A 27,772-nucleotide genomic window follows, 5' to 3' on the forward strand; every position below is an offset into this window, starting at 1 on the left:
AGAAACGAACACGATTTTGACTCAACAAGTAAATATTCCTAATTCCTGCAAGAAAAGGATTTTTAATCCCCCCCCAACAAATCATCCTATCTTAAATAGCTGTATGATGCTGAAATGTATTTAGACAAAGGGGATTATGCAGGTTTTGCGTGCCGTGCAGCTGTGTGCTTGCGTGCCGTGCAGCTGTGTGCTTGCGTGCTATTCAGAATGAATAAGACAGAAGACTTGACTTGGAGAAGACACAGTAACACAGTAATCCCACCATCATCTATGCAAGCAGAAAATGGTCGACTGATCTGAAGGAATGCAGCGTCCCATCACTAAATCAGTCAAGAGTTATGACCCTTGACCTTCAGTGTCAAGGGCCATGAGTGTCAGTGAGTGTGCGATAGTGAGACACTTTTTTGGTCCTTTTGGAATAGAAAAAGACTGAACAGAACATATTGCATTAGTAAAGCCTAAGCAGGCCGCTTTCCCATAAATATAAGGTCAGTTTTTACCTGAAAACTCCAGTATACTCTGCTCAATGTCCACCCATCCTGACTGTTAACCTATTTAACCTAGAGGTGAAAGATGGATAAGAAAAGTAATCTACAAAATAACATAACATACTGTATACACTATGCAAGGCCGAGTTCAAGAGTTGCAGTGCAACATTCTGTAGACAGACAATAGCCCGAAGCAAATCCATCTCCAAATGTCCCTAATCTCCTCTGTTTTGTCTCAGTGAATAGCTGCCACACGCACACAGGACAGTAATTAAGGGTGTGGACTGAATATAAACCCACAGCTTTGATTCCATGGGATTAAACTGAACTGGCTGCCAGATTGCCATTCTTCTAGCCTAATCAAAAGATTAAGGGCTTGGGGCACTAGTGTCACAAGTGCCCCGATCATCTATTTGAAACAAATAAACAGTGGCAGCGCTCTGCGAATGTTTCAAAATCTAGTAATACCAGTGCTACACCGTGATATTGGTTTTATTTCTTTTATATTATTATAATATAATTTTTTTTTTTTTATAGTGATGCAATCAATAGTTAGTGGCCTTGTTATTTTAAAATCACATACAAATCAAACATAAAAAAGGACGTTGTCTCCAAGTCTGAAAAGTGAAGCCAATGTGGAAGTGCTTTGAAGTGTAATACTATGCGGAACCACGAGGGGCTGTTTCCAACAAACATCTGGCTCCAATAGACTTCCATATTTCTTCTCTCCGGAAAAACAAAGTTATGATGAAGTCAGACTTCCTTCCTTCTGATTTTGAAAATAATTCCATCATTTTTGAGATGTTAGGCCTCAAAAAGAGGTATGTTTGGGGGTGTGTCTGGTTTGATTGATATGATTGGGTTCCGGTCAAGTTGCCGGTACAAGTGGGCGGGCATTGTGTCCTCTGGTTCTCAGTGAGATCCGCCCCCTCACTCCTCCTTGTCCAAATATGGTCACTTCTGGCTCTTAAAAAAACAAGATCGCGACAGCTAAAATGCCCGACTGGAGGCAATTCACACACTAATGGGCGATGTCATGGCGGCTCGCCACTTAACACCCAGGCTCATACTGTATGTACGCAATCACAGACGCACACAGACATCACACGTACTGCAAGCAGACATTCAGCTGCAGGCGCGTGAAGTCCGCGACCCTGCAAGGGCGGTGACGACGAGTGGAAGAGACAGCAGGGGGGACGCGTCACTTTCCCCGACAGGATGTGTGATAGCAACAAGACGCACGTCTGCGTTACTGTCTGCTGGAATACCTAAAAATACAACTGGCTTTCTCTCTCTTTCTCTGCCGTTAAAGATGCTGACGGGCCGATCAATAGTTAGACCTGAGAGGTTTGAACTGGCCTTTAATTTCCACCTAACAGACACTAACAGCCCCTGATATGGTAAAGAGCCCCAGGTGACCTCTACTCAACCTTGGATGGCTTCAGTGGGGCATCATTACATACATGCTGTGGTTATTGTGGGTAATTAGATCAGGTCAATAGTGGTTCCCTGTCAACTTCCTTTCGTTTCATCCAGGTAGTCAGATTGATTTACGTGTGGAAATATGAGAGGAAATGAAACGGGAAACGAGGGAGCACCGACTATGTGTTTAGACAAAAAAAAAAAAAATGTAGTAGGATGAAGTAACTCCTCCTTCTACTGCTTTAATTCACCAATTACCAAATTAAATTTCTCTTTCTCAAATGTAATTAATTAAATGACTGACTGTTTCAGCTCTACTTCAGATGAAAGCAAAGGATGTTATTTTTTTTTTTTTGTCATTGTCCAGTAAACTGTCTCTTTAATCCAAGATATAAATTGAAGACTGTTATTATTTACATTTTGTTGAGGTGATGATTACAAAGTAGATTTGCACATCTAAATATTGCCCCATAGAAGCCAGAAGAGCAGACAGAAAAAGCTCACAGACAACACAGAGCTTGCATCTGTATTATGGTTGAGGTCCAGGGGGCCCTCACAGCCAATCAGCTGTCTTGTTTCCACTGCATGACCACACAGCGCTTCACAGGGCTATGATATTCATGTGATACACCAGAGTGTGTAAAATATTTATGCAACTAAAAACTCCTCAAGGCAAAAAAAATCTCCTCGGGTAGTTTTGCTCAGTTTAAAGCCCACTGAGCTGCCGTGCTTGTTACGGAGTCCTACTCGGCTTTTTGCTGTTGACAAGCAACAAAGGATTAAGAAGCTGATTTCACCTGGTCAATGTTTAAGAGTTGTTGGTAGGCACAAACCATCCTTTTCAAGCGTAATCCATTTGACACTTTAACTTTCACACTTAGTCGCTCAGCATGGGGTCGTCTCTCTTCCAGCATAAAGTAACACTGTGCTGTTATCACACGCTAAAGACAAACACACACTTGTTCACATGTTCATGAGGGAACATGTCTACCAGAACACGCACACACACACACACACACACACACACACACACACACACACACACACACACACACACACACACACACACACACACACACACACACACACACACACACACACACACACACACACACACACACACATGCGTTCACACAGAGCGGCGAATGCGTGGGGAGGTGAGGAGCTCTCTCTTCCTCAGAGTGGGTGCCATGTCTTGTCAGATGGGGTTAGCTCCCCGCCAGCTGATGAGCCAGTCGAGCCTTTGAAGCCCTTCCAGGGGCCTACGGTTTACGTGCTTGGGTTTGCCAGGTTCTGCCATCCCCTTCATTAATGCAGCTCGGGTGCCCACTTAACTTGTTCCTCTCTGTTCCTCTGGCCGTCTCGCCCTGGCTCTGACCATTCGCTGGCAGCCAAGCAAAGGAAGCACGCATTCACCAGCCCAGTGCATACATTGCATACGTGCACATACGTGCAGACACAACACCGAACGTGGACTTGATTTAGCTTCCTGCACTTTGCATGAAGTTAGTTGAAAAGCTAAAAATTTCATTTTGAAAACACCCTGCAACAGAAATAAATGTATACATGATCAATTAATCCCTAACTAAGCCATCCCTCTGAAGAGTGATTGTTCGGTCAAAACTTAAAAACCCTCTCTAGGTCCTTATAGGAGAGCAAACACGTCCACATGATCAGTCACATTAAATATTTAGCTCAATAAACAATAAAGTAACCAAACTCCTGCTTTCTATAGATTATTGCTTCCCTGACTCTGGGCAGCGGTGCCTCTCTCCTTCTTTGTTCCCTTATCCCTCCTTTTTCATTTTTGAAGGTGGGCCTCATGTACATTCCACTTCTGAGTCTGAATCGGTCTGTTCCACATTAAGCTTTTCTGATTAATCGAGATGTTTTTGTCCGATAATTGGACTCACTGTAACCGGCGAGGTCTGATTTCATGGAACCCGCTGTAGTTTGACTCGGGTGTTGGCGCAGAGAAAAAGAACGCCGAGACAGTTTGGACTGTTTCTGCTCTTTCTTCCAACATCTTGAGGTAATTGACCCAGCCTCCCGCTTCAAAAACACACACACACACACACACACACACACACACACACACACACACACACACACACACACACACACACACACACACACACACACACACACACACACACACACACACACACACACACACACACACACAATAATCACAGATGGATTCAAAAATCCCCTTTCTCTCACAAACCCTCTCGCCCGTTCTCCCTTCCTCCCACGCAAACTCACACTGTCAGCTTAGACACCCATGCAACCCACATGCGCTCCCTGTCTTACAAATGCTGCACGTAAGCATTCATTCATACTCCACACACACACACACACACACACACGCACGCACGCACGCACGCACACTTGGCTGGGAAAATATCCATGTCTCTGTGCTAAAACACTGAGCTACAGCTGTGAATCGGAGATGAAAGCCGGAGCCCAGCCAGGAATAATAAAAGCCGAGTGATTTCAATGCACTACAGGCTTCTAAACAGCCTTGAGATCTGACTTGAAAACATAAGGGGATTCCAGAGCCTGGTCCTTTTTAACCGTACGGTTTATTCGAGCTACTTTGATGTAGTAAAGACCTTGGAGTCAACAGCATGGAGGCTGGTTTTGCAGCGTTCCTGCCAGCATCAACCCGATGCCCGGTCTAAATGCATACACGTGTGGTCTAATTTTAACACCAGTCAACCCAATTCTTGCAGCACAACTTTATCAGCATGCCAGGCTCCGTGGTCTCTGTGCTTACGCCACCAATTTGCTCTTAAAAGAGAGGCCTGCCTTGACCTCCACTAAACTTAGTCCTACCCACTGTCCTGTACTGGGATTTGAGGGCGTGACAGACAGACGGAGCAGAAATGAAAGGATGGCAAGACAGAGAATAATATTGCACCTATACTATAAAAGATCAAGCCTTTTTGGGGTTTTTTGATAGGTCATTTACTACAAATATATTCTCACATAGACGGCTCTATCTGAAGAATGGTCTGGCTGCACCCATGTATCATCCTGCAAAGGGGAAAACAAAACGGCGACTTTAAACCAATCACAATTGTGCTTCTTCAAAATAGTGTCGCTGGGGAACTTGATTTGAGGCGAGCTCTGGCAGAAAAATGACTAAATCGCCCCAAAAGACCAAAAAACAAGCAAACTGGCCCGCCTCCCTGCAGGTTGCTGCTCAGACGTTGTTGTTTCCTGTTGAGATGAGGATTTAGAAAATGCCAAAACAAATATAGTGGAAAAGGAGGAGAATATCACTTGAAATAGTCGACCAATGGTAGAAGTTTATATTCTCTCCATCCAGTGAGTCAACTACAACTCTCTGAATTTATTCATTTACCACTGCAGGTAACCAGTCATCTCTCCAGACTTGCTCTGACATCAATTCTGCAATGTTCTTATAAATTACACATTATCATTATGAATTCATTCAGTGCATAATAATATATATATATAAAAGGCACCCCGTAGAGCAGTGTTTTAGGGAGAGGGTCCTCATTCTTTGCATTGTGCATGTATGTGTTTCCTGTAGCTGGTTTCCCTTTATGACACTAATCACACAGTTGGAAGCAGCGATGCACAAAGTAAGTAAGTAAAGCAAGTAAAAAGGACTCCGAGTTAACAAACATGGAACGTAAACAATGCAGGATTTGAAATATTTGGATGCAGATAGAGAGGCGGGGTTGGGAGAGAAAAAGTTGTGGGTTCGACTCCCTGAATTGGTAAGTGAAAAAAAATATAGTCAGGGAGGGTGAATGGACAGTGCTCTCCCCTGGCCCAACTTCCACGGCTGGAAATGCTATTAAGCAAGACACCTAACCCCAAACTCTGCTGCCCGCTGTGTGTGTGTGTGTGTGTGTGTGTGTGTGTGTGTGTGTGTGTGTGTGTGTGTGTGTGTGTGTGTGTGTGTGTGTGTGTGTGTGTGTGTGTGTGTGTGTGTGTGTGTGTGTGTGTGTGTGTGTGTGTGTGTGTGTGTGTTCACGACTCAGTCAGGTTAAATGCACGAGGCAACGCTGGCAATAAAGATCTTTCTTTTCTTTTGGTTTCTTTGTTTTCTGAGGTTGAAAGTTCATTCAGCTCTTTTATCAGCCTTCTGGGACACACACACTCTGTTTTGACGAGTAACACCAAATATACATGGAACCACAGGGTATCTATAATGTAGACCTGATGCTAACTTTGAGGCATTACATCATTACATAAGGCATGAACCCTCTCATGCAGTTTTAATTCTGCAGTTGTTTTCATGTGTTTTTGGTGGGGACTTGTGCTCTTCTCCAAGTGGCACTAAAACTCTCTGGGAAGGAAAAAACAAACTTGACTAAGAGTAAGTGGCATTGTGCAAGGGAAGCGAGATGAGCTGTTATGGACAGATGGAGGATGTTCGGAGGCCAGTAGGAAACAAAGAAGAGCCAGTAGAGGTCAGGACCTTTTTAAAGGGGCGACACTCAAAGTTTTTGGAGCTCGGTTCCCATTCAGGCGAACTCTCCCAGTTGTTTTATTTCTTCATCACCCCATCACTCCCAAATGAAATCTTTTTTTAGGAGCACAATAGAGCCACAATGTTCACAGAGTGGTTAAAGTGAGGGGACGTAATAAACCGGAGAGATGGAGGGAAACGGGGAGTGGAGCAGAGTGAAGGAGGGAGTGGCTGCTGGAAGTGGGTCACAGTGGCCCTGACGTGATACAAAGTGACGTGCTGAGAGGGGGATGGACTCGCGCCACTGTCTGCGTCACCTTTTGTTTCACACACATACTCACACATGCAGATACATCAGCTCAGTTCATTGGGTAAGCAACGCTTGCACAGAGGTATAAATTATCTCAATTGTGCATCATAAAGGCAGAGTTCCCCCTCTCTCTCTGCCTCATGTCTTTCTCTGTATTGTTTGCTGCTTAGTCTGACATTTTTTTCTCTCTCCTACTTCTTCACACCACCTTGTATCCACTTTATCGCCTCTTAAGATTTCATTCAGGTTATGCATAAGTCATGGCGGCCTCTCCCTCGGTGCTTGTTGTGTACAAAAGAGGAGATGCACCGCTGAGTTTTGCAGGGTAATTATTTTGGCTCTGCTACGCCGTCCCTGTATGATGAGTAGCTCTTCCTCCAACTTCACGGAGGAGCGGAGTTAGAGGAGACGATGTGGCGCCGCAGGGGTGGAGTGGGATAAAAGGATGGAGGAGTGGCAGGGGAGCAGGGGAACAGTTTAATTGCCTGACCCCCTTCTCCCACCAGGATGACTCTCCAGAGCCGGGTGTTAAAGGGGGTGACGGCTGGATTCTCCGAGCGGATCCCCGCGGCTCTGTGCATGTCTACTGTGTGTGTACTGTGTGCGTACTGTGTGCGTATGGGAAGTATTGACGTGTTTTGTCCATGTTGTGTGTTCCTGTGAATGTTCCCACAGCAGATCTGCACATATTTAAGAAGGACCACTTAATCGTGTCATGCGTGATGCTGAAGTGATGCGCCCTGAGATTCACCTCCCCCTCCTCCCCCCCCCCACAACACATCAAAGGCTTATGGATGGGGAGTGAAGGGAGAGATGTTGCTGTGGTTCGTCAGGAGGCTGCAGAATTCCTTCACTTCTCCAGGTTTCTCTTGTCAAACAGAAAAGATATCAATAGCTTTGACTGTGTATCTTCTGTTTGTGTTCAAATGCTTTTAAGGAGATAAAAGTAAGCCTGAGTTCATTTGATCACTGATGGCGACATCTTCATCTCTGTAATTTATTTCAAAAACAAGAAGCAGTGAACATCCATTTCTCTGTCAGAGTTGGGGTCCTTTGTTGTTTGAGTGTGCCGGTGATGACTGAAGGCTGAGGAACCTTCGTCCTAATCGGCTTGAGATCTGGCTGCAGGTCAGGCCAGCAGATGAATACAGATTAGAGGGTCACAAGGCAGGAAGAGAGGATTAGCAGCTCGGGCCAATGAAGCCTCCTCTTGTTGCTGTCCAGCCGTCAGCTAACCAGCTCTGTCTGCGCCAGCCCTCCTAAAGAGTCAAGGGGGCTGGACGTGAATCGGCCTGGCAGCGTGCTGTCATTCACTCCTGACTGCTGTCAGCTTCTGGGAGAAGAGTCCATAATGTACATGTGATATATATTATATATATATATATATATATGAGCTATATGTATTTAACCCTCCCGCTGTCCTCGGGTCAAATTGACCCGCAGCTGTGTTCAATCAAGTTCTATTTTATTTTTATATTTTTTGGGATCATTGGTGACAAGAAGGCCGTGAGGGTTTCTTGGACATTTTTCATTTTATAGTTATTTATAATTATTACATTCCCAGTACTTCACTGTTTCAGTGCACTGATGTCAGATTGTACAATAAAGTTAATTTTTTTTTTTTTTTTTTATTTTTTTTTATTTCACTTTATTAATCCCCGAGGGGAAATTTCTGATAAATTGTAAAATATCCCACCTTCGTTAAACATCTTTGTCACAAGTGTTTGATAACCACATTTTGGTCGACATGTCGATATCAGAATTTGTGTACTTTCTAATATTGGTATCGACATCAACGCCAAAAATCCAGCAATCAGTCGGGCTCTACAACTTAAACACTTTGTGCCATCATACATTGTGAAATTTCTGTGTGTTAATAGGATCATCTTTATTGACCCCCATACCACATTAGCACATGGTTCATGTGAAATCAACAACAGCGCTGTCTCTACACTCTAGTGCATGTAACATACACATAACAACGAAGTTATGGTGATAAAATCAGGTAAAAGCAGGAAAATGGAAAATACTTTTGCCCCTAGGTAACATGGATCCTCCTTAACTTGCTTTTTTTCATGCTTCCAGTCAATAATTCGATGTTTCCTCGGCCACTCCCATATTAAAATCATATCAAAGTGTATTTATGACACGGAGCATTTTGGCTGATTCTGAAGTGAGAGGACTGACTGGCTCTGCAGTGACAGAGAACACAGTGTTTGTATCTGATGGCACTTTTAAGTCTGCTTTATCAAGGAGTCTTTCATGGTATAAGTCAGTAACTGTTTTGTTTACAAGCCGAAGAAATCCAGTTAAACTCATGAAAGCCAAGTCATCAGCCTCGGGTTGAAATCTAGCTACATGTGGTAACCTGGTTGATCTAATCTACCACCATGATTGCCGTTTCCCATGATGCATTTGACCTCAGGTAGCTGGAGAGAGCTGACCTTGTATAAACCTACTGTTGTTCACGTACGTGTGAAACATTTGTGACCATGATCTGTGACTGTGTGTCTTCAGCTCAACTGAGCCCAACTGCGTCCGAGTGTGTTTTCAGAGAGGATTTGTGTACAGTAGCGCCCCTCGACTGCAGGTTATTTAAATAATACAGGCTGGTTGGACGTGTTACGGTCAGTGAAACAAACTAAGGTTGGAGTGACCACCCTGGTACAACAAGCGTTGATTTTATGCGCGTGCGTGCATTAAACAACAACAGCAGCAGCGGTGGCTCCTCATGTGCATCTTACTTAAACCATCATTGTCATCGGCGGATTTGTTGTATCCCCCCGTCACCGTCTCCGCTCTCAGCCTCTCTGTAGTTCCACTTAGAAAACAAAATAAAATAATGATGCGTGTGCGGCGCCGTGCTCCCGACGAGTTTCCAGCGCGCGCTTCCTGTGCGTAACTCCGCTTTGATCTCTCTCGGTAAATTAAACATGCCTTTTTAGATAACAGGCTGCGTGCCACCTACCGAGTCAAACTGCACCTCTACTCTTCGCATCTCCCCTGTCCCTGGTTTGAACTCGGTAAAGTTGATTCATGTTGGCGCAGAATGCTGCTTTATCAGGATCAACAACGGTTTGTGTGAATCTCGGCGGAGTAATTATCCCCGAGTAACGCTGCTTGTCAGGTGCACAGAGACACTTCTGTCACAGATCTCAAATATGACAATTATGTTTGTTTCATAAAAACAAATGTGGCCCAGCAGAAATGTGCATCCAGCTGGGAACAGACTCCAGTCAAGTATGCAGTCAAAACACTGCTAATGTGGGTGGGAATGCTCAGTGCTTGACCTTTGACCTCGGGCCACGAGTAGTTTATTTAGCACGAGGACTTCGTACGACACATGGTAGATAGATTTGAAGAATAGCGCTAGAAGTAGCTCACAGTTCTTCCTAAAGTCGATGGACTGATAAGGCATTCGTGAGAAAATAAATCAGCAGGGACGAAGAGTGAAACATTGGTGGTTTTCATCTTTAAAGATCTGAGGATTTAGCAGCTTTTCTCTGTTTTGTGAGATTGTAAATAGGATGGCTTTGGATTTTTTTTTCACAGTTTGTCGGTCAAAACAAGCAGTTTCACAGCATGCCACCAGACTCTGCATGAAGTGGTTGGAGCATTGTGCTTTCTTTGTTCATATTTTAGACCAAAACAACTGATTCATTGGTAATGAAAATAAAAGTTAGGTGGAGCCCCAGTTTATTAATAACAAGTAGCAGTTCTGCATATTGTTTTTGGGTTGCCAAACATTTTCAAGGGGGCTTCAAAGTAAAAGCCTGCATATGTTATTTGGTTTATTTGAGTTTTAGACCGAACGAGGATGTGAAAGTCCTCATTTGGAGAGTGCTCTCTCAGACGGAGTTATTTTGGGTCTCTCGGAAGTGCACAGCAACCTTTTGAGCTCTACGTGGTCCTTCTGCCTCAGCGGCCCTGCCTGTCTGTTTTCCGCTTTAGCTCTTTGAAATGCTAATCACTCTCTCCTCCCCTCTCTTTTTTCTCTTTCTCCGTCTCTCCTCCAGATTCCTCCTCCAACTACATCAGGCAGCTGGAGACAAAAGTGCGGATACTGGAGGACGACAACAATAAGCTGCTCTCGCAGGTGAGGCAACACGCGCACGCACACGCACGTTACCCCGCCGGTGTGTTTACGCTGTGTCAGTTACACATGAATGAGTAGCACTATTAGCCCACTTATGGTCCCACTAAACTGCTCTCGTGCAACTTTTCAACTCCAAACATGTGACAGGCAGCTGTGATGACATAAAGGGGTTGCCTGATGCCTCTGTGAAGCCACCCCCTCACAACAGGCTGCCTGTTAGTTGGAGAATATGTTTACCCATGTTTAATTCATAGGGAGTCAGTGAGCTTCAGAAGCGAGCAGTGATGTTAGCCCCCGAGGCGAGCTTCGGGAGTGGAGGAGAGATGAGAGGAGGGGGAAGGAAAAAAAAAAAAAAAAGAGGGGAAAGAGGCATTAAGTGACAGTGACAGAGTAAAGGATTTCTCCCAAAGCTGACCTTGCTCTGACTTCTCCCAAATTTGGAGGATGGAGGGCTGAGTGAGAAGAGGTGGGAGTGTGAGGAGGCGGGTGGGGGGTTCTGGGGGTGGAAATTCTAGTGTGGTTCACCATGAGGTCACATGTCAGTCTGCAGATGTTGTGTGTTCATAAACACAACAACAAACAGGGAAACTACTAATTGGTCATGAGGGGGATCAAATTCGTGAACACTCAGAAGTTATCAGTCATTGTTTTTTTGTAAAAAAACAACAACATACAAACAAATAAACAGCAGTCTTTGATATAGAATTTGCTCTTTTTCTGTTTTTTCACAAGGCTTTATGATGCGAGTCAGTTTATTTGAATGCAAGTCAGGCTGCAGACAGTCGAGGTTGAATTTCACACTTTAAACGGATTTTTTCATTTGAAGCTTTCAGCCTTTTTTTTTTTTTTTTGTAACTGATTTCTCTTTTCCCCCAATTATCTCTCCACAGATTCACATGTAGGCAGCGTGTAGGCTGGAATCACTGACACTAGAAGTGAAATGAGCCTCATTATTGGCTCTTAAGTGCTGCAATTAGCTGCTACACATTGTCTCACAGCAGTCAGGACATATAATATGAACCTGCTCCTTAAAGTCCACTGATAGTCCTTGTTCACACTGAGGTGATGATGTGGGTTTCAATTTCTTTTTTTTAGATCTGAAGTTGGATAAGGAGAAGTATGTTCTTTAACAGTTGATAATTTAATACTGCACAGTTGTGACTAGTAGAAACTGATTCCAGTGTGTAGCCAAAGCTTTATTAAAAGTACGTATTTTTTTTCTTCCTTTGATGTGGAGCCTCAGAACAAAACAGTTGCTTCCATTACTGATAAAACTTGCTCCCAATCGACAAAAATGAAATAATGAACCACTCCACCATTATGTTTTTCTCTCCCTATAGGCTTCTAGCCGGTATAGCTTATCACAAATACAGACGAAGAAGGTAACTTTCTGAAATGTCCCTGTTTTGAGCCTCTTTTGCCTTTTTCCCCTCTTTAATCTGTTCGGTGGTGGAACTCTTCTCAGCTTCGAGCTTGTTGCTTTCTCTTCTACCGAGGGCGGCGCACACAATCAGAGCAGCAGTTGTACAATGTAATGCAACTCATTAGCAGTAATGTTGACTGCTATAGTGGTTCATTTGTGGGCCCTTCAGAGAGGTGAATCTACTCTGTGGTAATGTTCAAAGAAATAGTTTGTCACAGAGAATATGAAGCCACAGCATAAGATTTGGAGACGAGTAGAAATAGTGAGCTTGGCTCAACCAAAAACGTTAACACAATCTACCTACTAGCATCGCAAACCCTTACTAATTTACTTATTATGTCTTGTTTCAATGCTTACAAGAACTGAAGTTTAAAAGCAACACGATGAACTGGAGTTGACTCCCAGAGATGATAGTACCCAAAGGAAGTTATGCACCTGGCCAAGAAATAGTTCCCTGAAAACCACAACCTCTGGTAATTATACAGGGGTTTTGTATTGATGAGACAAACTAACAACAAGTCGTCCAACCCGTACGACCAATATAGGTCATTTGTTCTTACCTTCAAATACGACCCCACAAACAGTGTTTCATGAATTAGCGCCCTTGGTTAGGTTTACATACAGAAACACTTGGTTCGTGTGCAGGAAAGATGATCATTTCAGTGCAAATGAGGACTTTGAATGAAGTTACTACTGCCTCTAAGGTACGCAACTTTTATCGTCATGGCAACAGTAAATTTGGTTTAAAAAAAACTGTCCCGACTCGTGATTGGGAACGGAAAGTGAACACCAGTCTCCTGCATTTGAGTCCGATGTTGTATCAACTTATCCACCAACCCGCCTCCTCCTGACAAGGAAAAAAAACGTATATTATATAGACGTCATCTAAACTGTGTCACTTCTCCTGCACGTCAGGTTATCATTATTTATATGGAAAAAAAAAAAAGGTTTGTAATGAGCTGCGTGCACAAAAGATCCACTGGGTTGCTTTTTGGCAGGAAGACAGTCTCGATCGGTAAGCTTTCGAGGTGGTAGGAAAGCCCTAATACTTGATATCCCATCTTCGCATTATATAATAAAGCTCAGTCTAAAACATTACCACCAAAATGATCCACCTTGTGGTTTTATAGAATTGGGTTGCATTGCCTTGCAGAGGTGTTGCCTCTGTGTCCCGACCCCTCTAAGTGCTGCCGGCATGCTATGCTAATGAATGAACACAGGTGGCACCTGCTTGTATCTGCCCTTTCTTGGCAAGAGAGCCTTCCTCTGTCCTCAGTGTTTTCTACGAGGTACATAAGGTGAAGGAACGCTACATTGTGCTGTGGTGCATAAATGACGCACGCTTGTCCTGGCTTGTTCGAGATGTCTGGTGGGCTGAATAATTTAAGATACTGGGGCAACGCAGGTAGATCAAGGCATCCATTATGCATGGCCGACAACTGGCGTGTGAGTGCGACTGAAGAACGGGGGAGTGTTTTTCTGAAGTATCTTAAAGGTTGTGTCACTAATAAAGGTGTTGTTCCTTGAACGAATACTCCAGTAAGATCCGGGGCGAACACATTTCTGCAGTTTACCGTTTGATTTGACTGATGCAATTTTTGCTACCGAATGACGTGTCTGAATTCGAGCAAGTGCAATTGTTACAATATATTAGTCACCTCGGTGGACATATTGCCCAACTTCCTGGGTTATGAAACTGGCCCAGAGAAACTCGTGTGGAGCGAAAGGAAACAATAGCCTCTTATTGCAGGAATGTCGACCCTCCAGACCAGCCTGGCTGAAGGGTTATTGCTGTACTAAAGGGAGCAGAGGGGGAGTTAACTACAGGCTCCCACGGTGGATATTAACACAGCACGGGTGTAAACACATAAGAAAAACAGGTGTGCTCAGCCACATGCAGGTACACGATTTGCTCTTTTAACTTTTCTCCCACTTGGCTCCCCCTCCCCGCCCCCCCGTGTTCTCCAGCCGATACTTATCTGTGTTAACTCACCGCAGCGTGAGCCGCTCGCACTTTCCCGCCACGCTCACTGCCTCTTGATCATTTATCAAGTGTTCAGTGGGACTCCGAGAATGTCATGATTTACATGACAGATTCAAATGACTCTCCGTCCATTAGCTGCAGGCTGATTGAACTCGTTTGGTAAGGGCGGACTGCAGTTGGTCCAGTGGATTAAAATGATGACAAAAGTAATAAAATGTGGCTTTATTCATTGACAAAGTTATGGACTGAGAAATCAGATGGGTGAAAAGATGATGGAGTGGGACATGGTTCATCAAAGGCAATGATTTCCAGACTGTGCTGCCAGAGGCTCCTCTTGGTGGTGCGCCTAACATTTCACTAACTGTCCCAAAAGGAGTTGGTAATCATTCAAATGTTTTAGAAATATATTTTGACTTTGCTTAGCCATTGAGGGTGATGTAACGTCAAGTACGATGTAGCGCTAATGTTAGCTTGATGGAGTCTGACATTTTTTTTTATATCTGCAGTGGGTTATGGCAGGCTACTGGGACATTTTTTTTTTTACCTCATCTTTACCCCACCAGTTTATGGTCCACGTCGAGGACAAAGAATTCAGTGTTTAGCTAGTTAGTCCTCGTGTTTTAATAAGGAAAAAGAATTTAAGATCAAATTCTTATTTCCGTCCAGCACAGGTTACTCAGATTAAACTGTTTCTCTACCGTTTTGTATTAAATCACGGTTCATGAGGAGCACATAGCTGCCCTTCCTTCCCTTTTGTCGGAGATGCGTCACCCCCGGCCCCCAGACAGGAAACGATGCACGACGTCCACAGCTTCTTCCTGTCAGCACCAGGAACATTGTGATGGATGGATAGACAGAGGGCCCCGAGTTTCAGCCAAGAAGACAGCAGAGGGCCACCTGTGCTCGGCTGTCTGGAAAACAAATGGCTTTGTTGGCGTCGGTGGTCAAGGTCAAGTCAGGGTGGAAAGTGAAGTTAAAGATGCGAGTCGGTTTGTTTCAAACTCAAAACTGGGAAATCTTCACTAGCGATAGGAATCCTGTCCGAAAACTCACTTGCTGATGTGCTGATCTTGTAATCATGTGTTTATTTCACTCCTCCTGATTTGATATTTATGTTCTCCAGACACAAAGCTTAGAGAAATGACAGATGTTAGCAAAGGTGCATAATTTAGGCCATGGATACGGAAACCCAGAGGATAGATCAGGAAGTGCCGAGGGAAGGATTTGGAAAGGTTAGAGGAACACCCATGGGATACTAAGCTGGAGGAAGGAGGGAGATATCAAAGGACAGAGAAGACAAGGGGAATGCTGATGTATGCGAGTGTGCACCTGAGTGTGTGATGAAGAGAGAGATAATACACAGGCAGACAACACAGCACAATGTCCACGCATTCATAGACACACAGCCACAGCTCATTGGGTTATTTATAGCCCGAACGCCACCAGGCATCACGTGTGTTTACACGCTGTGCCTCGCACAGAGGGAACACTGGTGCGTGACATGAGAAATGTCATAAGGAACAGCGGTGTTGCCGTGTTTCAGCCCGCAGAGGGAAGTGAGGCCGGTTACTGCCCCCAGGAACCAGTGGTCTTTGGCTGCGAATGAGGACAACTCTTAGGAGCGCCGTCGCTGCGTGATACTCCTTCGACGATTGGCGCAACACGATGCAGACCCGGTTCTGGGAGGTGCCATTGTTGTAGGAGAGCGGTGGTGATGAGAGGGCAGGTGTCGGTGTAGAAGGGGAACCTTAATGAACCCTCTTTAATACAAGTATTAAAAAAAAAAAGGTACCTGTGTCTGCCTCAGACTTTAGTGCAAAGAAGGTTATTGCATTTTTAAAACAATAATATAAAAGAGTTACATTTATACGGTATATCGAAATAGTTCAGTTTCCACAGGCATTTGCATTGTTTTTGAGTAAGTAGTAATGTTTGTTAAAATTCATTTCAAAGCAAAATGGTTACTAAACCCCAAAAGTTATGAAACAAATTCCCATGACATCCCACCTGTATGTTTGAATTAATCATTATGATTAATTAACATTGAAGCCATTCTTTCTTTTTAGCCAATTTAAGTGACAATCAAGTCTTATGTGTTTTTTGTTTTCTTTTTCTGTGTTTGTTTGTTTTGTGCCCGCTTGTGTCCAGCAGTGTAACCCAGGTGACCTTCGTGCCCTGAGGAAGGGAATGACTCTGTACCACTCAGAGTCCCAGCTGTCCTCTCTGCCCCAGCGCCAGGAGGCCATGCACATGGTCAGTACCCAGGAGACTGACACACAATGCACACACACACACAATGCACACACACGCACGCACACACGTACGCACACGCGTACACACACATACGGAGAAGATTAAACACATACACCAGACTCGCAGTGATGCACATAAAGGGATGCCCACCCACACCTTACTAATTTGAGAACAACCATGGATGAACACTACAACGCTGCTTATACAGATGTGGTTAGATAGAGACAGGGTGTAATCGCACACACACACACACACACACACACACACACACACACACACACACACACACACACACACACACACACACACACACACACACACACACACACACACACACACACACACACGTGTGCTTTAATTGCAGGGAGCACCGGCACGGTGCCTCCGCAGCGAAATCAAGTCAGCTCTAATTCACTTTACTTCTGACTCTCCAATTACACCTCCACAGGCAACCTCACTGTCTCTTACACATGACAGGAAGGGAACACAGGAAAGAGGGTAGGGCGGGGGGTGGGGGGGGGGGCATGATGGGAAATAGGGCATAAGGGGGATGCAATGGACTGGAAAAAGAAAGGAGGAAGAAGAGAAATTAAGATGAAGACAAGCACAGAAAAGTAACCGGGAGTCAGCCTTTCCCTCCTCTTCCTCTCATTTCCTGGGCCTTCAGCTCCTCTCCTCCTCCCTGGAGCCTGCTGGAACTGAATCCTGCAATGAAAGTAATAATCCTCTACAATCCACCTCCACCCCTGACCCTGCCAGTGTCTGGGGAGGAGAAGCTTGATAATTGTTTTTTGACTGCTTATGGAAGGTCAGCGTCGGGCTACGCCACTACCCAGAGGACTAAATCTTCGCCATGTAAGAATCAATATTGTGTTTTAATCACAGGCTCAGTGTGAGGCGCCGACCTCACTGCACTCAGAGCCGGCTCGCACCTTTTCAAGCTGGCGGGTCAAAGCCGCCTCCTTGTGGAGGTTCACGCCGTTCAGTAATGCCCATGAACTGTAACACTACATGAGGTATCTTCCTGAAGGGGGGGAAGGATAAACTGTAAATTGACTTCATGGTCGTACCACATTTAATTTCACAGCGCGAAACAAGGTCGGCCTGTTGACCTGAGGTGTGAATTCGGGCTCCTTACAGACCTGCCAATCTGGTGGCATGCTGACAATGTCAATGTAGATCGATTCCAACACAGAAAAATACATTTATATCACCATATTTGAGGGAGATCTTGCATTTAAGGTGTCTGCTTTGGGTGTTTGTGAGTTTAAACTCCTTGCACCCTTAACGTTATAATTTAAGTGCTTAAGTTGAGTTTTACGCATCACTTGATTAGAACCAGTTGCACCACACACATTAGCTGTCATGTGGAGATCAGTTGTTACTAAGCAGCAGCCAACTGTGATGTCAGCCATTGTTGTGTGAACTTTCTAAAACCGTTCTAAAGCCTCGAGTTCAGCTTTTCGGACAGCTTGCCAGTCCGTCACAAGGCCAACACGGAAAGACAGAAACAGACAATCTACGGGGTATCGGCAGAAAACCCACGCAGGCAGAGAGAAGATGCAAACTCCACACAGAAAGGCCTCCAGTCAAGGTGCGAACCCAGCGACAGTACTAACAACTGCACCGCCCTGCCGACCTATCCAAGCTGATTTTGGGAGAAGGCGGACACAACCGTAGACTGTATATAACAGTGGACGTAGCTCCTGGGTCTGAAAAATGAAGTTGATGCAGAAGTGCCTTAAGTGCCTAACCCTAACACTAACCCTATCCGAACTCGAGGCTTCATAATGGCCGTTCACAAACCAATGGGTGACGTTACTGTTGGGTACACTTTGAACAGTCCATCACAGGGCCAACACAGAAAAACAGACAGAAAAATCAATAATCAATCCAATAAAAAAAAAAAAGAATAAAAGCGTTTTTGTAGGGGGTTGCGGGACAATTTGTAGCTTGGTCGTGTCGTCTGCGTTTTATTGGCCAACAGCTGAGGCTTTAGCGACCTCAGAACGATACAGGAAAGTAATTTGCATACTAGTGCAGAATAACCCATTGTGTCTTGAGTTTTATGCCTTTGTCTAGTAATGGCTTTGTTGTCGTGAGAATTACTCACGTCGAGCTTTATGGTGATCAATTGGCCGCTCTCTAATTTGATCCAAGTTCATCCATGTGAGTGAAAGAGAAGATGAGCGAGTCGTAGGACTTCAGTGAACTGGAGTCTCTGTGTGTGTGTGTGTGTGTGTGTGTGTGTGTGTGTGTGTGTGTGTGTGTGTGTGTGTGTGTGTGTGTGTGTGTGTGTGTGTCCGTGCGTGTGCGTGCGCGTGCCCCTCCCAGTCTATCAGCTCATCCTTTATATATACTCCTTTGTGTCACTCAGACAGATTTTCAGGTCAGTGAGTGTGCGTGAGATTGTCAGATAGAAAACGAGGGGAGAGAAGAAAAAGATCTACAGAGAAAGCGAGCGGCCCGCCTGCGTGATTCTTACAAACACTCAACAGTGCCCCCCCCCCCCCCCCCCCCACACACACACACACTAACTAAATCAGGGCTGTTTATGCAGGGAAGCCTCCTCCAAATGTACATCCATATGAGCAGTAAACACTGCCCGGAGCCGGCTGTGTCTTTGCGCTGTCCAAATCCTTTTCTTCACTGCACCGCTCCGACGCAGAACACGCTGGAAAACCTGGCCGCAGCGCGAGCAGGGAGTGTTTACACATGTCAGATAATAGCTCAGAGAGGAAAACATCAAAAAGGGGCGACAGTGATTTACATGTTCTTTCCCGTAGTTGACTTCAAAGTCCACGGCAGAGGAGCTGGATGGGAACTGAAGCTGTTACATTTTGTTGGTGTGACCTTAAACAAGAAGAAACACACTTAACAGACTGCTTTTATTTCACAAGGGGATTCTTATTGTTTATTTATTGTGGACTTAGCCTTGGCGACGCGTTTTAATAATGAGGGGGATGTCAGAAATAGCTACCAAAGACTTCACTCCATTCCTTTTTCTAAACAAATTCAGCTGTTTTTTTCATGTTATGGCTTAATTAATATCCGCAGAAGTTCGAAAGATCATTTTCCAAAATTAATTTTCAGGTCATAAATAAGATTGCAGTTGCTGCAAACACTGATTAGTTTGGAACCTGGATAGGTTTTTGGGTATCTGTTGAAATTAGGAACACCAGATCCCAACAAACTCAATGCGTGTGTGGGATACTTTACCACTACTGCAAGGTTGTTTAAAGATTTTATATATCTCCAAGACATGAGACTATGCAGGTTACAGGTTAGTCCTTCAGCATGTGAAGGACTAAACTCGTATTATTTATTTGATTGCAACTTTCCGAACTCCCACATTAAGTAAGTACAGGTAAAATAAGCATTAAAGCAAGGCTAGTGTTGGCGGAAAAGATGGCGACAGACTAACCTGCACTTGACACACATATTCACAGGTTGATTGACATCAAACATGGCGCCATGGTAACAGCCTTCCCTGCTTTCTTTTAGAGTTTAGAAAAGCGTCTGTCCTTCAGTGTTGACTTCTGAAAATTGGAGCCAATTAAAAATGTGGGACGGATGACAAGAGGACTTCATGTGCAAGCAAGATTCACATTAACCTTTTCTTTATATTCAAGTCTTTTCTGATATCATAGCTCATGAATGAAATGCTCTTTGTCAACTAGTTCTCTTCCTGTATGAAAATAACATCAACACATGCTTCAAAAATTAAACAACTCGCTCCAAAATCAGAGATAAAAAGAAAACTTCATATAGTGGTTGTTGCTGTGTGAGCAGGTGACAGGCCATAACCCTCAGGACCAGGAAAACAAATCAATGTTTCATGTGGTTGATGTGACATGAATTGACTGTTGGACAGTTTCCACAGATCATCCCTCTTGGCTGCAGTGGGATTATTATTTTATCTCTACGCTATCAGGTTATGCGGGCTCATTCTGGCACCCAAATGGGGCCAGCAGGCGTGGAGGGAGCTGACAAACGCATCACTAGCGAGCAGAGAATCGAACCCGGGCTAACAGAGCCATGGATCTGTGGATAATGCAGGGCCCCGATGCCAGGTTACAGTGAATGGGCACCATTGTGTGTCCCAGAGATCTCTGTGTCCCTCAAACAGAGAGTCACTGTCTGGAACTAACTGGGGGGCGCGATGAGTCAAGCAAACCCCCTGATCCTCTTCCTGGCTGGCTGCTCCCATCACACCAGGTTACATCACGTCGCGCAGGTAGCAGACCTGGGAGTTTGAAGGCTGGGTGAATGCAAAAACAAAAAGGGGGAAGAGGAACACAAGGGGAGGAGAGGTGATGTGAGTCGGGTTGAAGGAGATGACATTTTCAGTGCTGCAGTACAAGAAACCTCTCCTGGTATGTCAGAACAGAACACACGCTGATGAAGACGGGGAGGGTTATTTTTTTTTTTCCGTACGGAGTGAACTGTCCTGGTTGTGGATCAAATGAAGAGCTCTGTGTGATGGTGCTCATTTGAATCCTGGTTTAAACCATAGACTTTATATAAAAGTGGGCGTAGCTTCAGGGTCTGAAAAATAAGGCCGATGTGGAAGGGCCTTAAGCTGTAATACCACCGAGTGCCACTAGAGGTTGGCTCCAAAAAGCCTTCGGCTCCATAGACTCCCATTCAACCAGTCTCGTAAAATTCTCAGTCAATACATTTTTTTCCACGAGTTATTTCGGTGTAGCTATCTGAAGTCCCATCTGAAAATAATCCTGTCATTAATTGCATAATAAACTTCAGAATGCCGTGTTTCTGGGGCCGTGTCAGTTTGATTGACAGGCCTGTGGTGCAGTCGGGTTACAGCTATCGGTGGGCGGGAAGCAGTATCGCCGGGTTTCCTATCGGATCCCCCGCCGCTGTCTCAGGTCCCACCCTTTCTCTCACATCTTTGCTGCTCCGGTTTACTGTGAAAGAAACGACAAAAAACCTTTAAAATATATATGTATATTTTGTTTCTTTTTACCCTGTTCATAGGGTACGGGCCGTCTACCAACCAGCGAGTCCTCTCCTGCTACAGGCTACCTGTCCTGCGTCCAAAAGCCTGAGGCTGTGGTGCACGCCATGAAGGTAGCATATTCCCCATTACACCTTTTCTTTTCACTTTTATTTATTCACTTTAAGCTGTGCTGATCTCACCCGTGCTTATCGTCTTGTTTCTGTTGCTATGAATGCAGTCAGGGAGCGAGCTATGTAGGAGTAATGATATCACACTCATCCCCATGTCTGCCATCAGGTGTTGGAGGTCCACGAGAACTTGGACAAGACGGTTCCTGAGGACTACGAGGACGATCTCAGTGAGAAAGAGAAGGCCATTGTGCGAGAGATGTGCAACGTAAGTGCAACACCTGCTCTCTGGTTGGACTGCTCATAGTCTCCCTTGTGTCAGAGTGACAAACAACGTGTATTTGTGTGGACGTAAAGTGAGGGTGAGCGTCTGATTTACTGAAATCACTACAAAACGCACAGCTATTAGCGAGAAGATATTGGTGCAATATTGATGCACTAACGTGTGAGACTTTTTGACACCATATGCACACCATTGCTGTAACAAAGGACCCTCACGGCCGTAATATTGCTGTTTGTTCAGTCTGTCTCTCTACTTGGGTGCAAATCAGGTCAGTTTCTGAGCTGCTAATGAGGAATTCATTTAGACTCCTTTGGTTTGGAATGCAGCAGAGTCCCCAGGACAGGACAGGACAGGACAGGACAGGACAGGACAGGGCAGGACAGGGCAGGGCAGGGCAGCACAGCTCGTTTCCCTTCTTCCTCTCTATCTGTCCCCTCATCTCCTCTGCCTCTCCCCTCGTCCTGACTCTAAACTCTGAGTACAGGCTCGTAGTTGAGCTGTCAAAGCAATTAAACTGGAGCGGCAGGGAAAAGAGCACCCCCCCCCCCTCCACGCATCACACACACACACCCCCCCCCCCCCACGCACACACACACACACACACACAATCATTTCCCTCCATCCCTTTCTGTTGGTACTGAAAAGGCCTGCTGCAGGATAAAAAAGGTCCACTGATTAGAGAGAGAGAATGAGAGCTGAGCTATCTGGGTCCTGCAGAGGTATGTGACAGGCCAGGAATCTGGGGCACTACAATAGTACCTCTGTAATATCACTGGGGTCCCCCGGGGGCCCTTCTCACTCACTCACTGGCAGAGATGTCAGCAGCCTCACAGAGACCGAGGACAGAGGTAGCTCTACACACTCTCCCGTGTGTGTGTGTGTGTGTGTGTGTGTGTGTGTGTATATATATATATATATATATTTCACAGTGGTGTGAAAGTGTTTGCCCCTTCCTGATTTCTTATTTTTTTGCATGTTTGTCACACTTGAATGTTTCAGATCATCAAACAAATTTAAATATTAGTCAAAGATAACACAAGTAAACACAAAATGCAGTTTTTAAAATGAAGGTTTTTATTATTAAGGGAGAAAAATAAATCCAAACCCACATGGCCCTGTGTGAAAAAGTGTTTGCCCCCTAAACCTAATAACTGGTTGGGCCACCCTTAGCAGCAACAACTGCAATCAAGCGTTTGCGATAACTTGCAATGAGTCTTTTACAGCTGTGGAGGAATTTTGGCCCACTCATCTTTGCAGAGTTGTTGTAATTCAGCCACATTGGAGGGTTTTTCCAGCACGAACCGCCTTTTTAAGGTCATGCCACAGCATCTCAATAGGATTCAGGTCATTCTCCTTCAGGATTTTTTTTGGTAGACAGTAGAATTCATGGTTCCATTTATCACAGCAAGTCTTCCAGGTCCTGAAGCAGCAAAACAGCCCCAGACCATCACACCACCACCACCATATTTTACTGTTGGTATGATGTTCTTTGTCTGAAATGCGGTGTTACTTTTACGCCAGATGTAATGGGACACACACCTTCCAAAAAGTTCAACTTTGGTCTCGTCAGTCCACAGAGTATTTTGCCAAAAGTCTTGGGGATCATCGAGATGTTTTCTGGCAAAAATGAGATGAGCCTTAATGTTCTTTTTGCTCAGCGGTGGTTTTGGTCTTGGAACTCTGCCATGCGGGCCATTTTTGCCCAGTCTCTTTGTTATGGTGGAGTCATGAACACTGACCTTAACTGAGGCAAGTGAGGCCTGCAGTTCTTAGGATGTTGTTGTGGGGTCTTTTGTGACCTCTCGGATGAGTCGTCGCTGCGCTCTTGGGGTAATTTTGGTCGGCCGGCCACTCCTGGGAAGGTTCACCGCTGTTCCATGTTTTCTGCATTTGTGGATAATGGCTCTCACTGGGGTTCTCTGGAGTCCCAAAGCTTTAGAAATGGCTTTATAACCTTTTCCAGATTGATAGATCTCAATTACTTTCTTTCTCATTTGTTCCTGAGTTTCTTTGGATCTCGGCATGATGTCTGGCTTTTGAGGATCTTCTGGTCTACTTCACTTTGTCAGGCAGGTCCTATTTGTGATTTCTTGATTGAGAACAGGTGTGGCAGTAATCAGGCCTGGGTGTGGCTAGAGAAATTGAACTCGGGTGTGATAAACCACAGTTAAGTTATGTTTTAACAGGAGGGGGCAAACACTTTTTCCACACAGGGCCATGTGGGTTTGGATTTTTTTCCCCTCCCTTAATAATAAAAACCTTCATTTAAAAACTGCATTTTGTGTTTACTTGTGTTATCTTTGACTGATATTTAAATTTGTTTGATGATCTGAAACATTTAAGTGTGACAGACATGCAAAAAAATTGGAAATCAGGAAGGGGGCAAACACTTTTTCACACCACTGTGTGTGTGTGTGTGTGTGCGTGTGTGCGTGCGTGCGTGCGCGCGTGCGCGCGTGCGCGCGTGTGTGTGCAGTCTTTGCTGCTCAAAGTCAAACTGTGAGCATTTGAAGTTTTCACTCTTGAAGAAGAAAGTCTTTTTTTTTTTCCCCACTCGTCTTCCTCTTTCGGTCTCTGCCTCTGTGTCTGCCCGTCTCTCTGCCCGTCTCTCTGCAGGTCTCTCTGCCCGTCTCTCTGTAAGTCTCGCTGCTCCTCTCAACTCCTCTCCCTGCGTCTGTTTGCAGGTGGTGTGGAGGAAATTGGGTGATGCAGCCGGATCAAAGCTGTCCGTCAGACAGCACCTCTCTGGGAACCAGTTCAAAGGGCCGCTGTAGCATGGCAACCCAGCGAGAGGCGCGAGAGAGAGGGCGAGACAGCGAGAGAGATCAGGATCTGCAGTACCGTCGCTCACCGGAAAAAAAACACAAAAAAACCCCAACCCACACCGCCTCACTACCTGCGCTGCACCACCCATCATGCCGTGCTCCCCGCTGCCTACAGCACCCAGCACTCCTCTCAACTCACACTCTCTTTAAGACTGGCTGAGATAGCTACAGGACGGACCCGTTACCCTGTTAATCCACATGTACAACGTTGTTTTTATCTCTCGGAGCTTATGTTGACGACTGGCAGCTAGTTTCACCGACTCACCACTTTTTCTTCATTGATTCGGAGGCTTTCGAATGCTCTCTCCCTCTCTCTCTTCCCCTCTCTGTCTTTGAACACACCCTGCTTCGTAGCCCTCTTTAGATCATAGCTGTGCTATAATAAGCTCGCGATATATAACATGGTTTCAAGCACAGATCTGATGAGGCCGCAGGGGCAGAAATCTCTTGCTGCTGGGATGTGAAAGCAGCGATGTGGCCGTATCTTCAGCTACGTTTTTGATAGTACCTCCTATAGAGACCCTAGCTCCTGTCACACGTATCGCCCCCCCCTAGTGGTCAATGAGTATTATTACTAGCATTAGCATTCTAAAATGTTAACTAAGTGAAACCCACTGTGACCTAGCGCCTTTTGCTCGTAAGACAAGTCTATGGATAATAAAGTCTAGAGATCACTGTTAACTTGTGTATATTATGTATAAAAAAAAAAAAAAACACCATAGCACTACTTCATTGTTACTGTTGATTTTATCTATTTTGTATTCTAGCGTGGCCATGTGATCAAATAATTCAGTTTTGAAAGCACACACAACCGGACCTTAAACAGGGTTTGCTTTCGGTAATTTTCTTCTTTTTTTTTTTTTCTTTTTTAAATTCTTTTCCAGATGAATTATTCCTTTTCTCTGTCACCTCTGAAAATTGCATTACGCCATTCTGAATCTGTCATCTCCATTGATTACTGGACAGATCTTACTATGTGAAACTAAAATTGTATGCTGTGTGCATGCTTGACAATCATTTTCTCAGGTTGGGAGGGCTACAGCTTTACCTTTGCCCATCTGTGAGTGTGTGTGTGTGTGTGTGTGTGTGTGTGTGTGTGTGTGTGTGTGCGCGCGTGCACGTGCACAGAGACTGAATGGTTCTCTAGCAGCTGTAGCATCTGCCTGTGATTGCTCTTTTTCTGGCCATTGAACCCTAGTTACAACACAGTTGAAAACTGCTGAAGACATTTTCTGAATCCATAAGAAAACTGTAAAAAAAAAACAACTTTTAAAAATACAAAACCCCATATTCAGTTTGGACGGCCTCTCTGGATTACCCAGAATTCCTTGTTTTTAATATCTCAGAAGATGAATAAAACACACTTCTCTTAAGATTTGACCTTTTCTTCCTGTCATGGATTCAGCAGGTGTGTTTACGCAGTGCATGTTTCTTAGAGTTGACTCTTTTTCTTTTTCTTAGAATATGAGCGGTAAGTCTTCCCTTCGATGTCTCCATAAAACAATAACATTATAAAAATGAGTATTTCTTGATGTCAGAATGAACAAACGCTGTTCGTATTTATTGCCAGGTGTTAAGATAGAGATGGGAGCGCGGTCAGTAACTGAACAGTCACATTTCCAGTTTATCCGACTGACTCGATGCGTGAAGTCGTCCGATAGATTTGTCAGAGTGACTGACAGCTCAAGCTCTCCCATCTCTAGTGTTATTTGTTCCAAATTAGAACATTTCTGAGGCACCTCTGCTCTCTCAAATAATGGGTCAAAAAAGAAAAAAAAAGAAAAAATCAAATCAAAGTCTGATTTTAAAAAGTGTCCTTTTTTCTAGGAACTGATTTGAAGCCATGATACAATTTTGAATACTTTCTATACATATATGGCATTTGATTTTAGATATGCCACGTTTTTCTTCATTGTGTTTTGATTTGAAACCCAACTGTCTTTTAAAAAAAAACAAAAAAAAAACATCTATAGTGTTTCCTTTTTCTGCCTATATGCTAAAACCACAGTACAGACTCCTAGAATCTACAGTGTAAAGGTCTATTTCTGTAGTAACTAGCATGACTGTAACTTCTTTTCATGAATTTCACTGATAAACATGACTATTCGGCAGGTGAAACAAAAACATGAACTAGGCCACTTTTAGAAAAACATTTGGGAGAAAATAAACAAGTTGCTTAATGACGCTGTGAACTGCTGTCTTCATTTGATGGAGTAATTGTTTTTGCAGAGGTGTTCCCTTCACTGGATGAGCTAGACTGCCCTCTGTTGGTACATTACTGACACTACAGTACACACAACTTCCATCGAATGCACAATTATAGCTGCTGAAAGTAATGGAAAACATTTGAAATTTTATGGATAAACAGGTAAATGTAACATTTTAATAATATCTTTTATATAATTGTATTTAATTACGTCTGATTGGTCATCCACTGCACTCATAGGAAGACGTTTGATTGGTCCATATGAGAAGAGGCACCAGAGCTCGCCTAACAGGGCTGCTCCGGTACATCAGAAATTTTGGGAACCATTGCTTTATGCAATATAATGAGAAACATGGAAAACACATTACTGAGTAGGAAAAGCAGGTCTTTAATGTCATAAGAACCATTTATACACTAAATCGAAGCTGCGTGTGGGATACAGAAAAGAGAAGCCTGACTAAGGCACGTATAGATAGAAGCTCTCTAAACCAAAAAGAAGAAGAGAATATGTACAAATAAACTTCAGACTGTCCAGTGCGAGACAACAGAGGTTCTGTCGGCACTTTATTTCGTAGTCTGCAGCACAGATGCACTAAAAGTATGATAAAATAGAAAAAAAAACATAAAAATAAGACCGCTTCTGATGGCAATAGAAAACATCCTGCAACATGATCTCCATGTTTTCAGAGTGAAATGTAATGAAAAGACAAACCATAAGTACAGAACACAGCACATTTCTTTTCAATGCAAAAGTCCTGTTTATATTTAATTACTGCATATTCAACCACCCTTAGATGTGATTACACCAGTGGGAAAGCAGAGCAAAGAAAAACATTGCAGGGGAAATGACAGCAGGAAAATAAAATGACAATATGGAAGGGAGTAAAGACTCGACCTTCGATCCACTCAAAAGTAAAATGAAGCCGGAACATTTCAACGCCCCA

General features: G+C 44.3%; 1 protein-coding gene across 3 annotated transcripts in view; it reads left to right on the plus strand.

Annotated features, from left to right (window-relative positions):
* Positions 1–26,805, plus strand: part of ccdc85cb (coiled-coil domain containing 85C, b) — a 48,841-nt gene extending 22,036 nt beyond the window's left edge. The window contains exons 2-7 of one of the 3 annotated variants that reach the window (XM_069703146.1): positions 10,687–10,766; positions 12,107–12,148; positions 16,322–16,426; positions 21,425–21,517; positions 21,684–21,782; positions 24,482–26,805. In XM_069703146.1, coding sequence (XP_069559247.1) covers positions 10,687–10,766; positions 12,107–12,148; positions 16,322–16,426; positions 21,425–21,517; positions 21,684–21,782; positions 24,482–24,571 — 509 coding nt within the window. In that variant the 3' untranslated portion in view covers positions 24,572–26,805. The remainder of the gene's footprint in view (positions 1–10,686; positions 10,767–12,106; positions 12,149–16,321; positions 16,427–21,424; positions 21,518–21,683; positions 21,783–24,481) is intronic. The other 2 variants (XM_069703143.1, XM_069703144.1) reach the window with 2 other exon arrangements.
* Positions 26,806–27,772: the final 967 nt, after the last annotated feature.

Source organism: Brachyistius frenatus, unplaced genomic scaffold, assembly GCF_029030835.1.
Source record: "Brachyistius frenatus isolate BFR_SWC_R1_liver_20210118 unplaced genomic scaffold, ASM2903083v1 Contig_44, whole genome shotgun sequence".
In the NCBI taxonomy this organism is placed as follows: domain Eukaryota; kingdom Metazoa; phylum Chordata; class Actinopteri; family Embiotocidae; genus Brachyistius; species Brachyistius frenatus.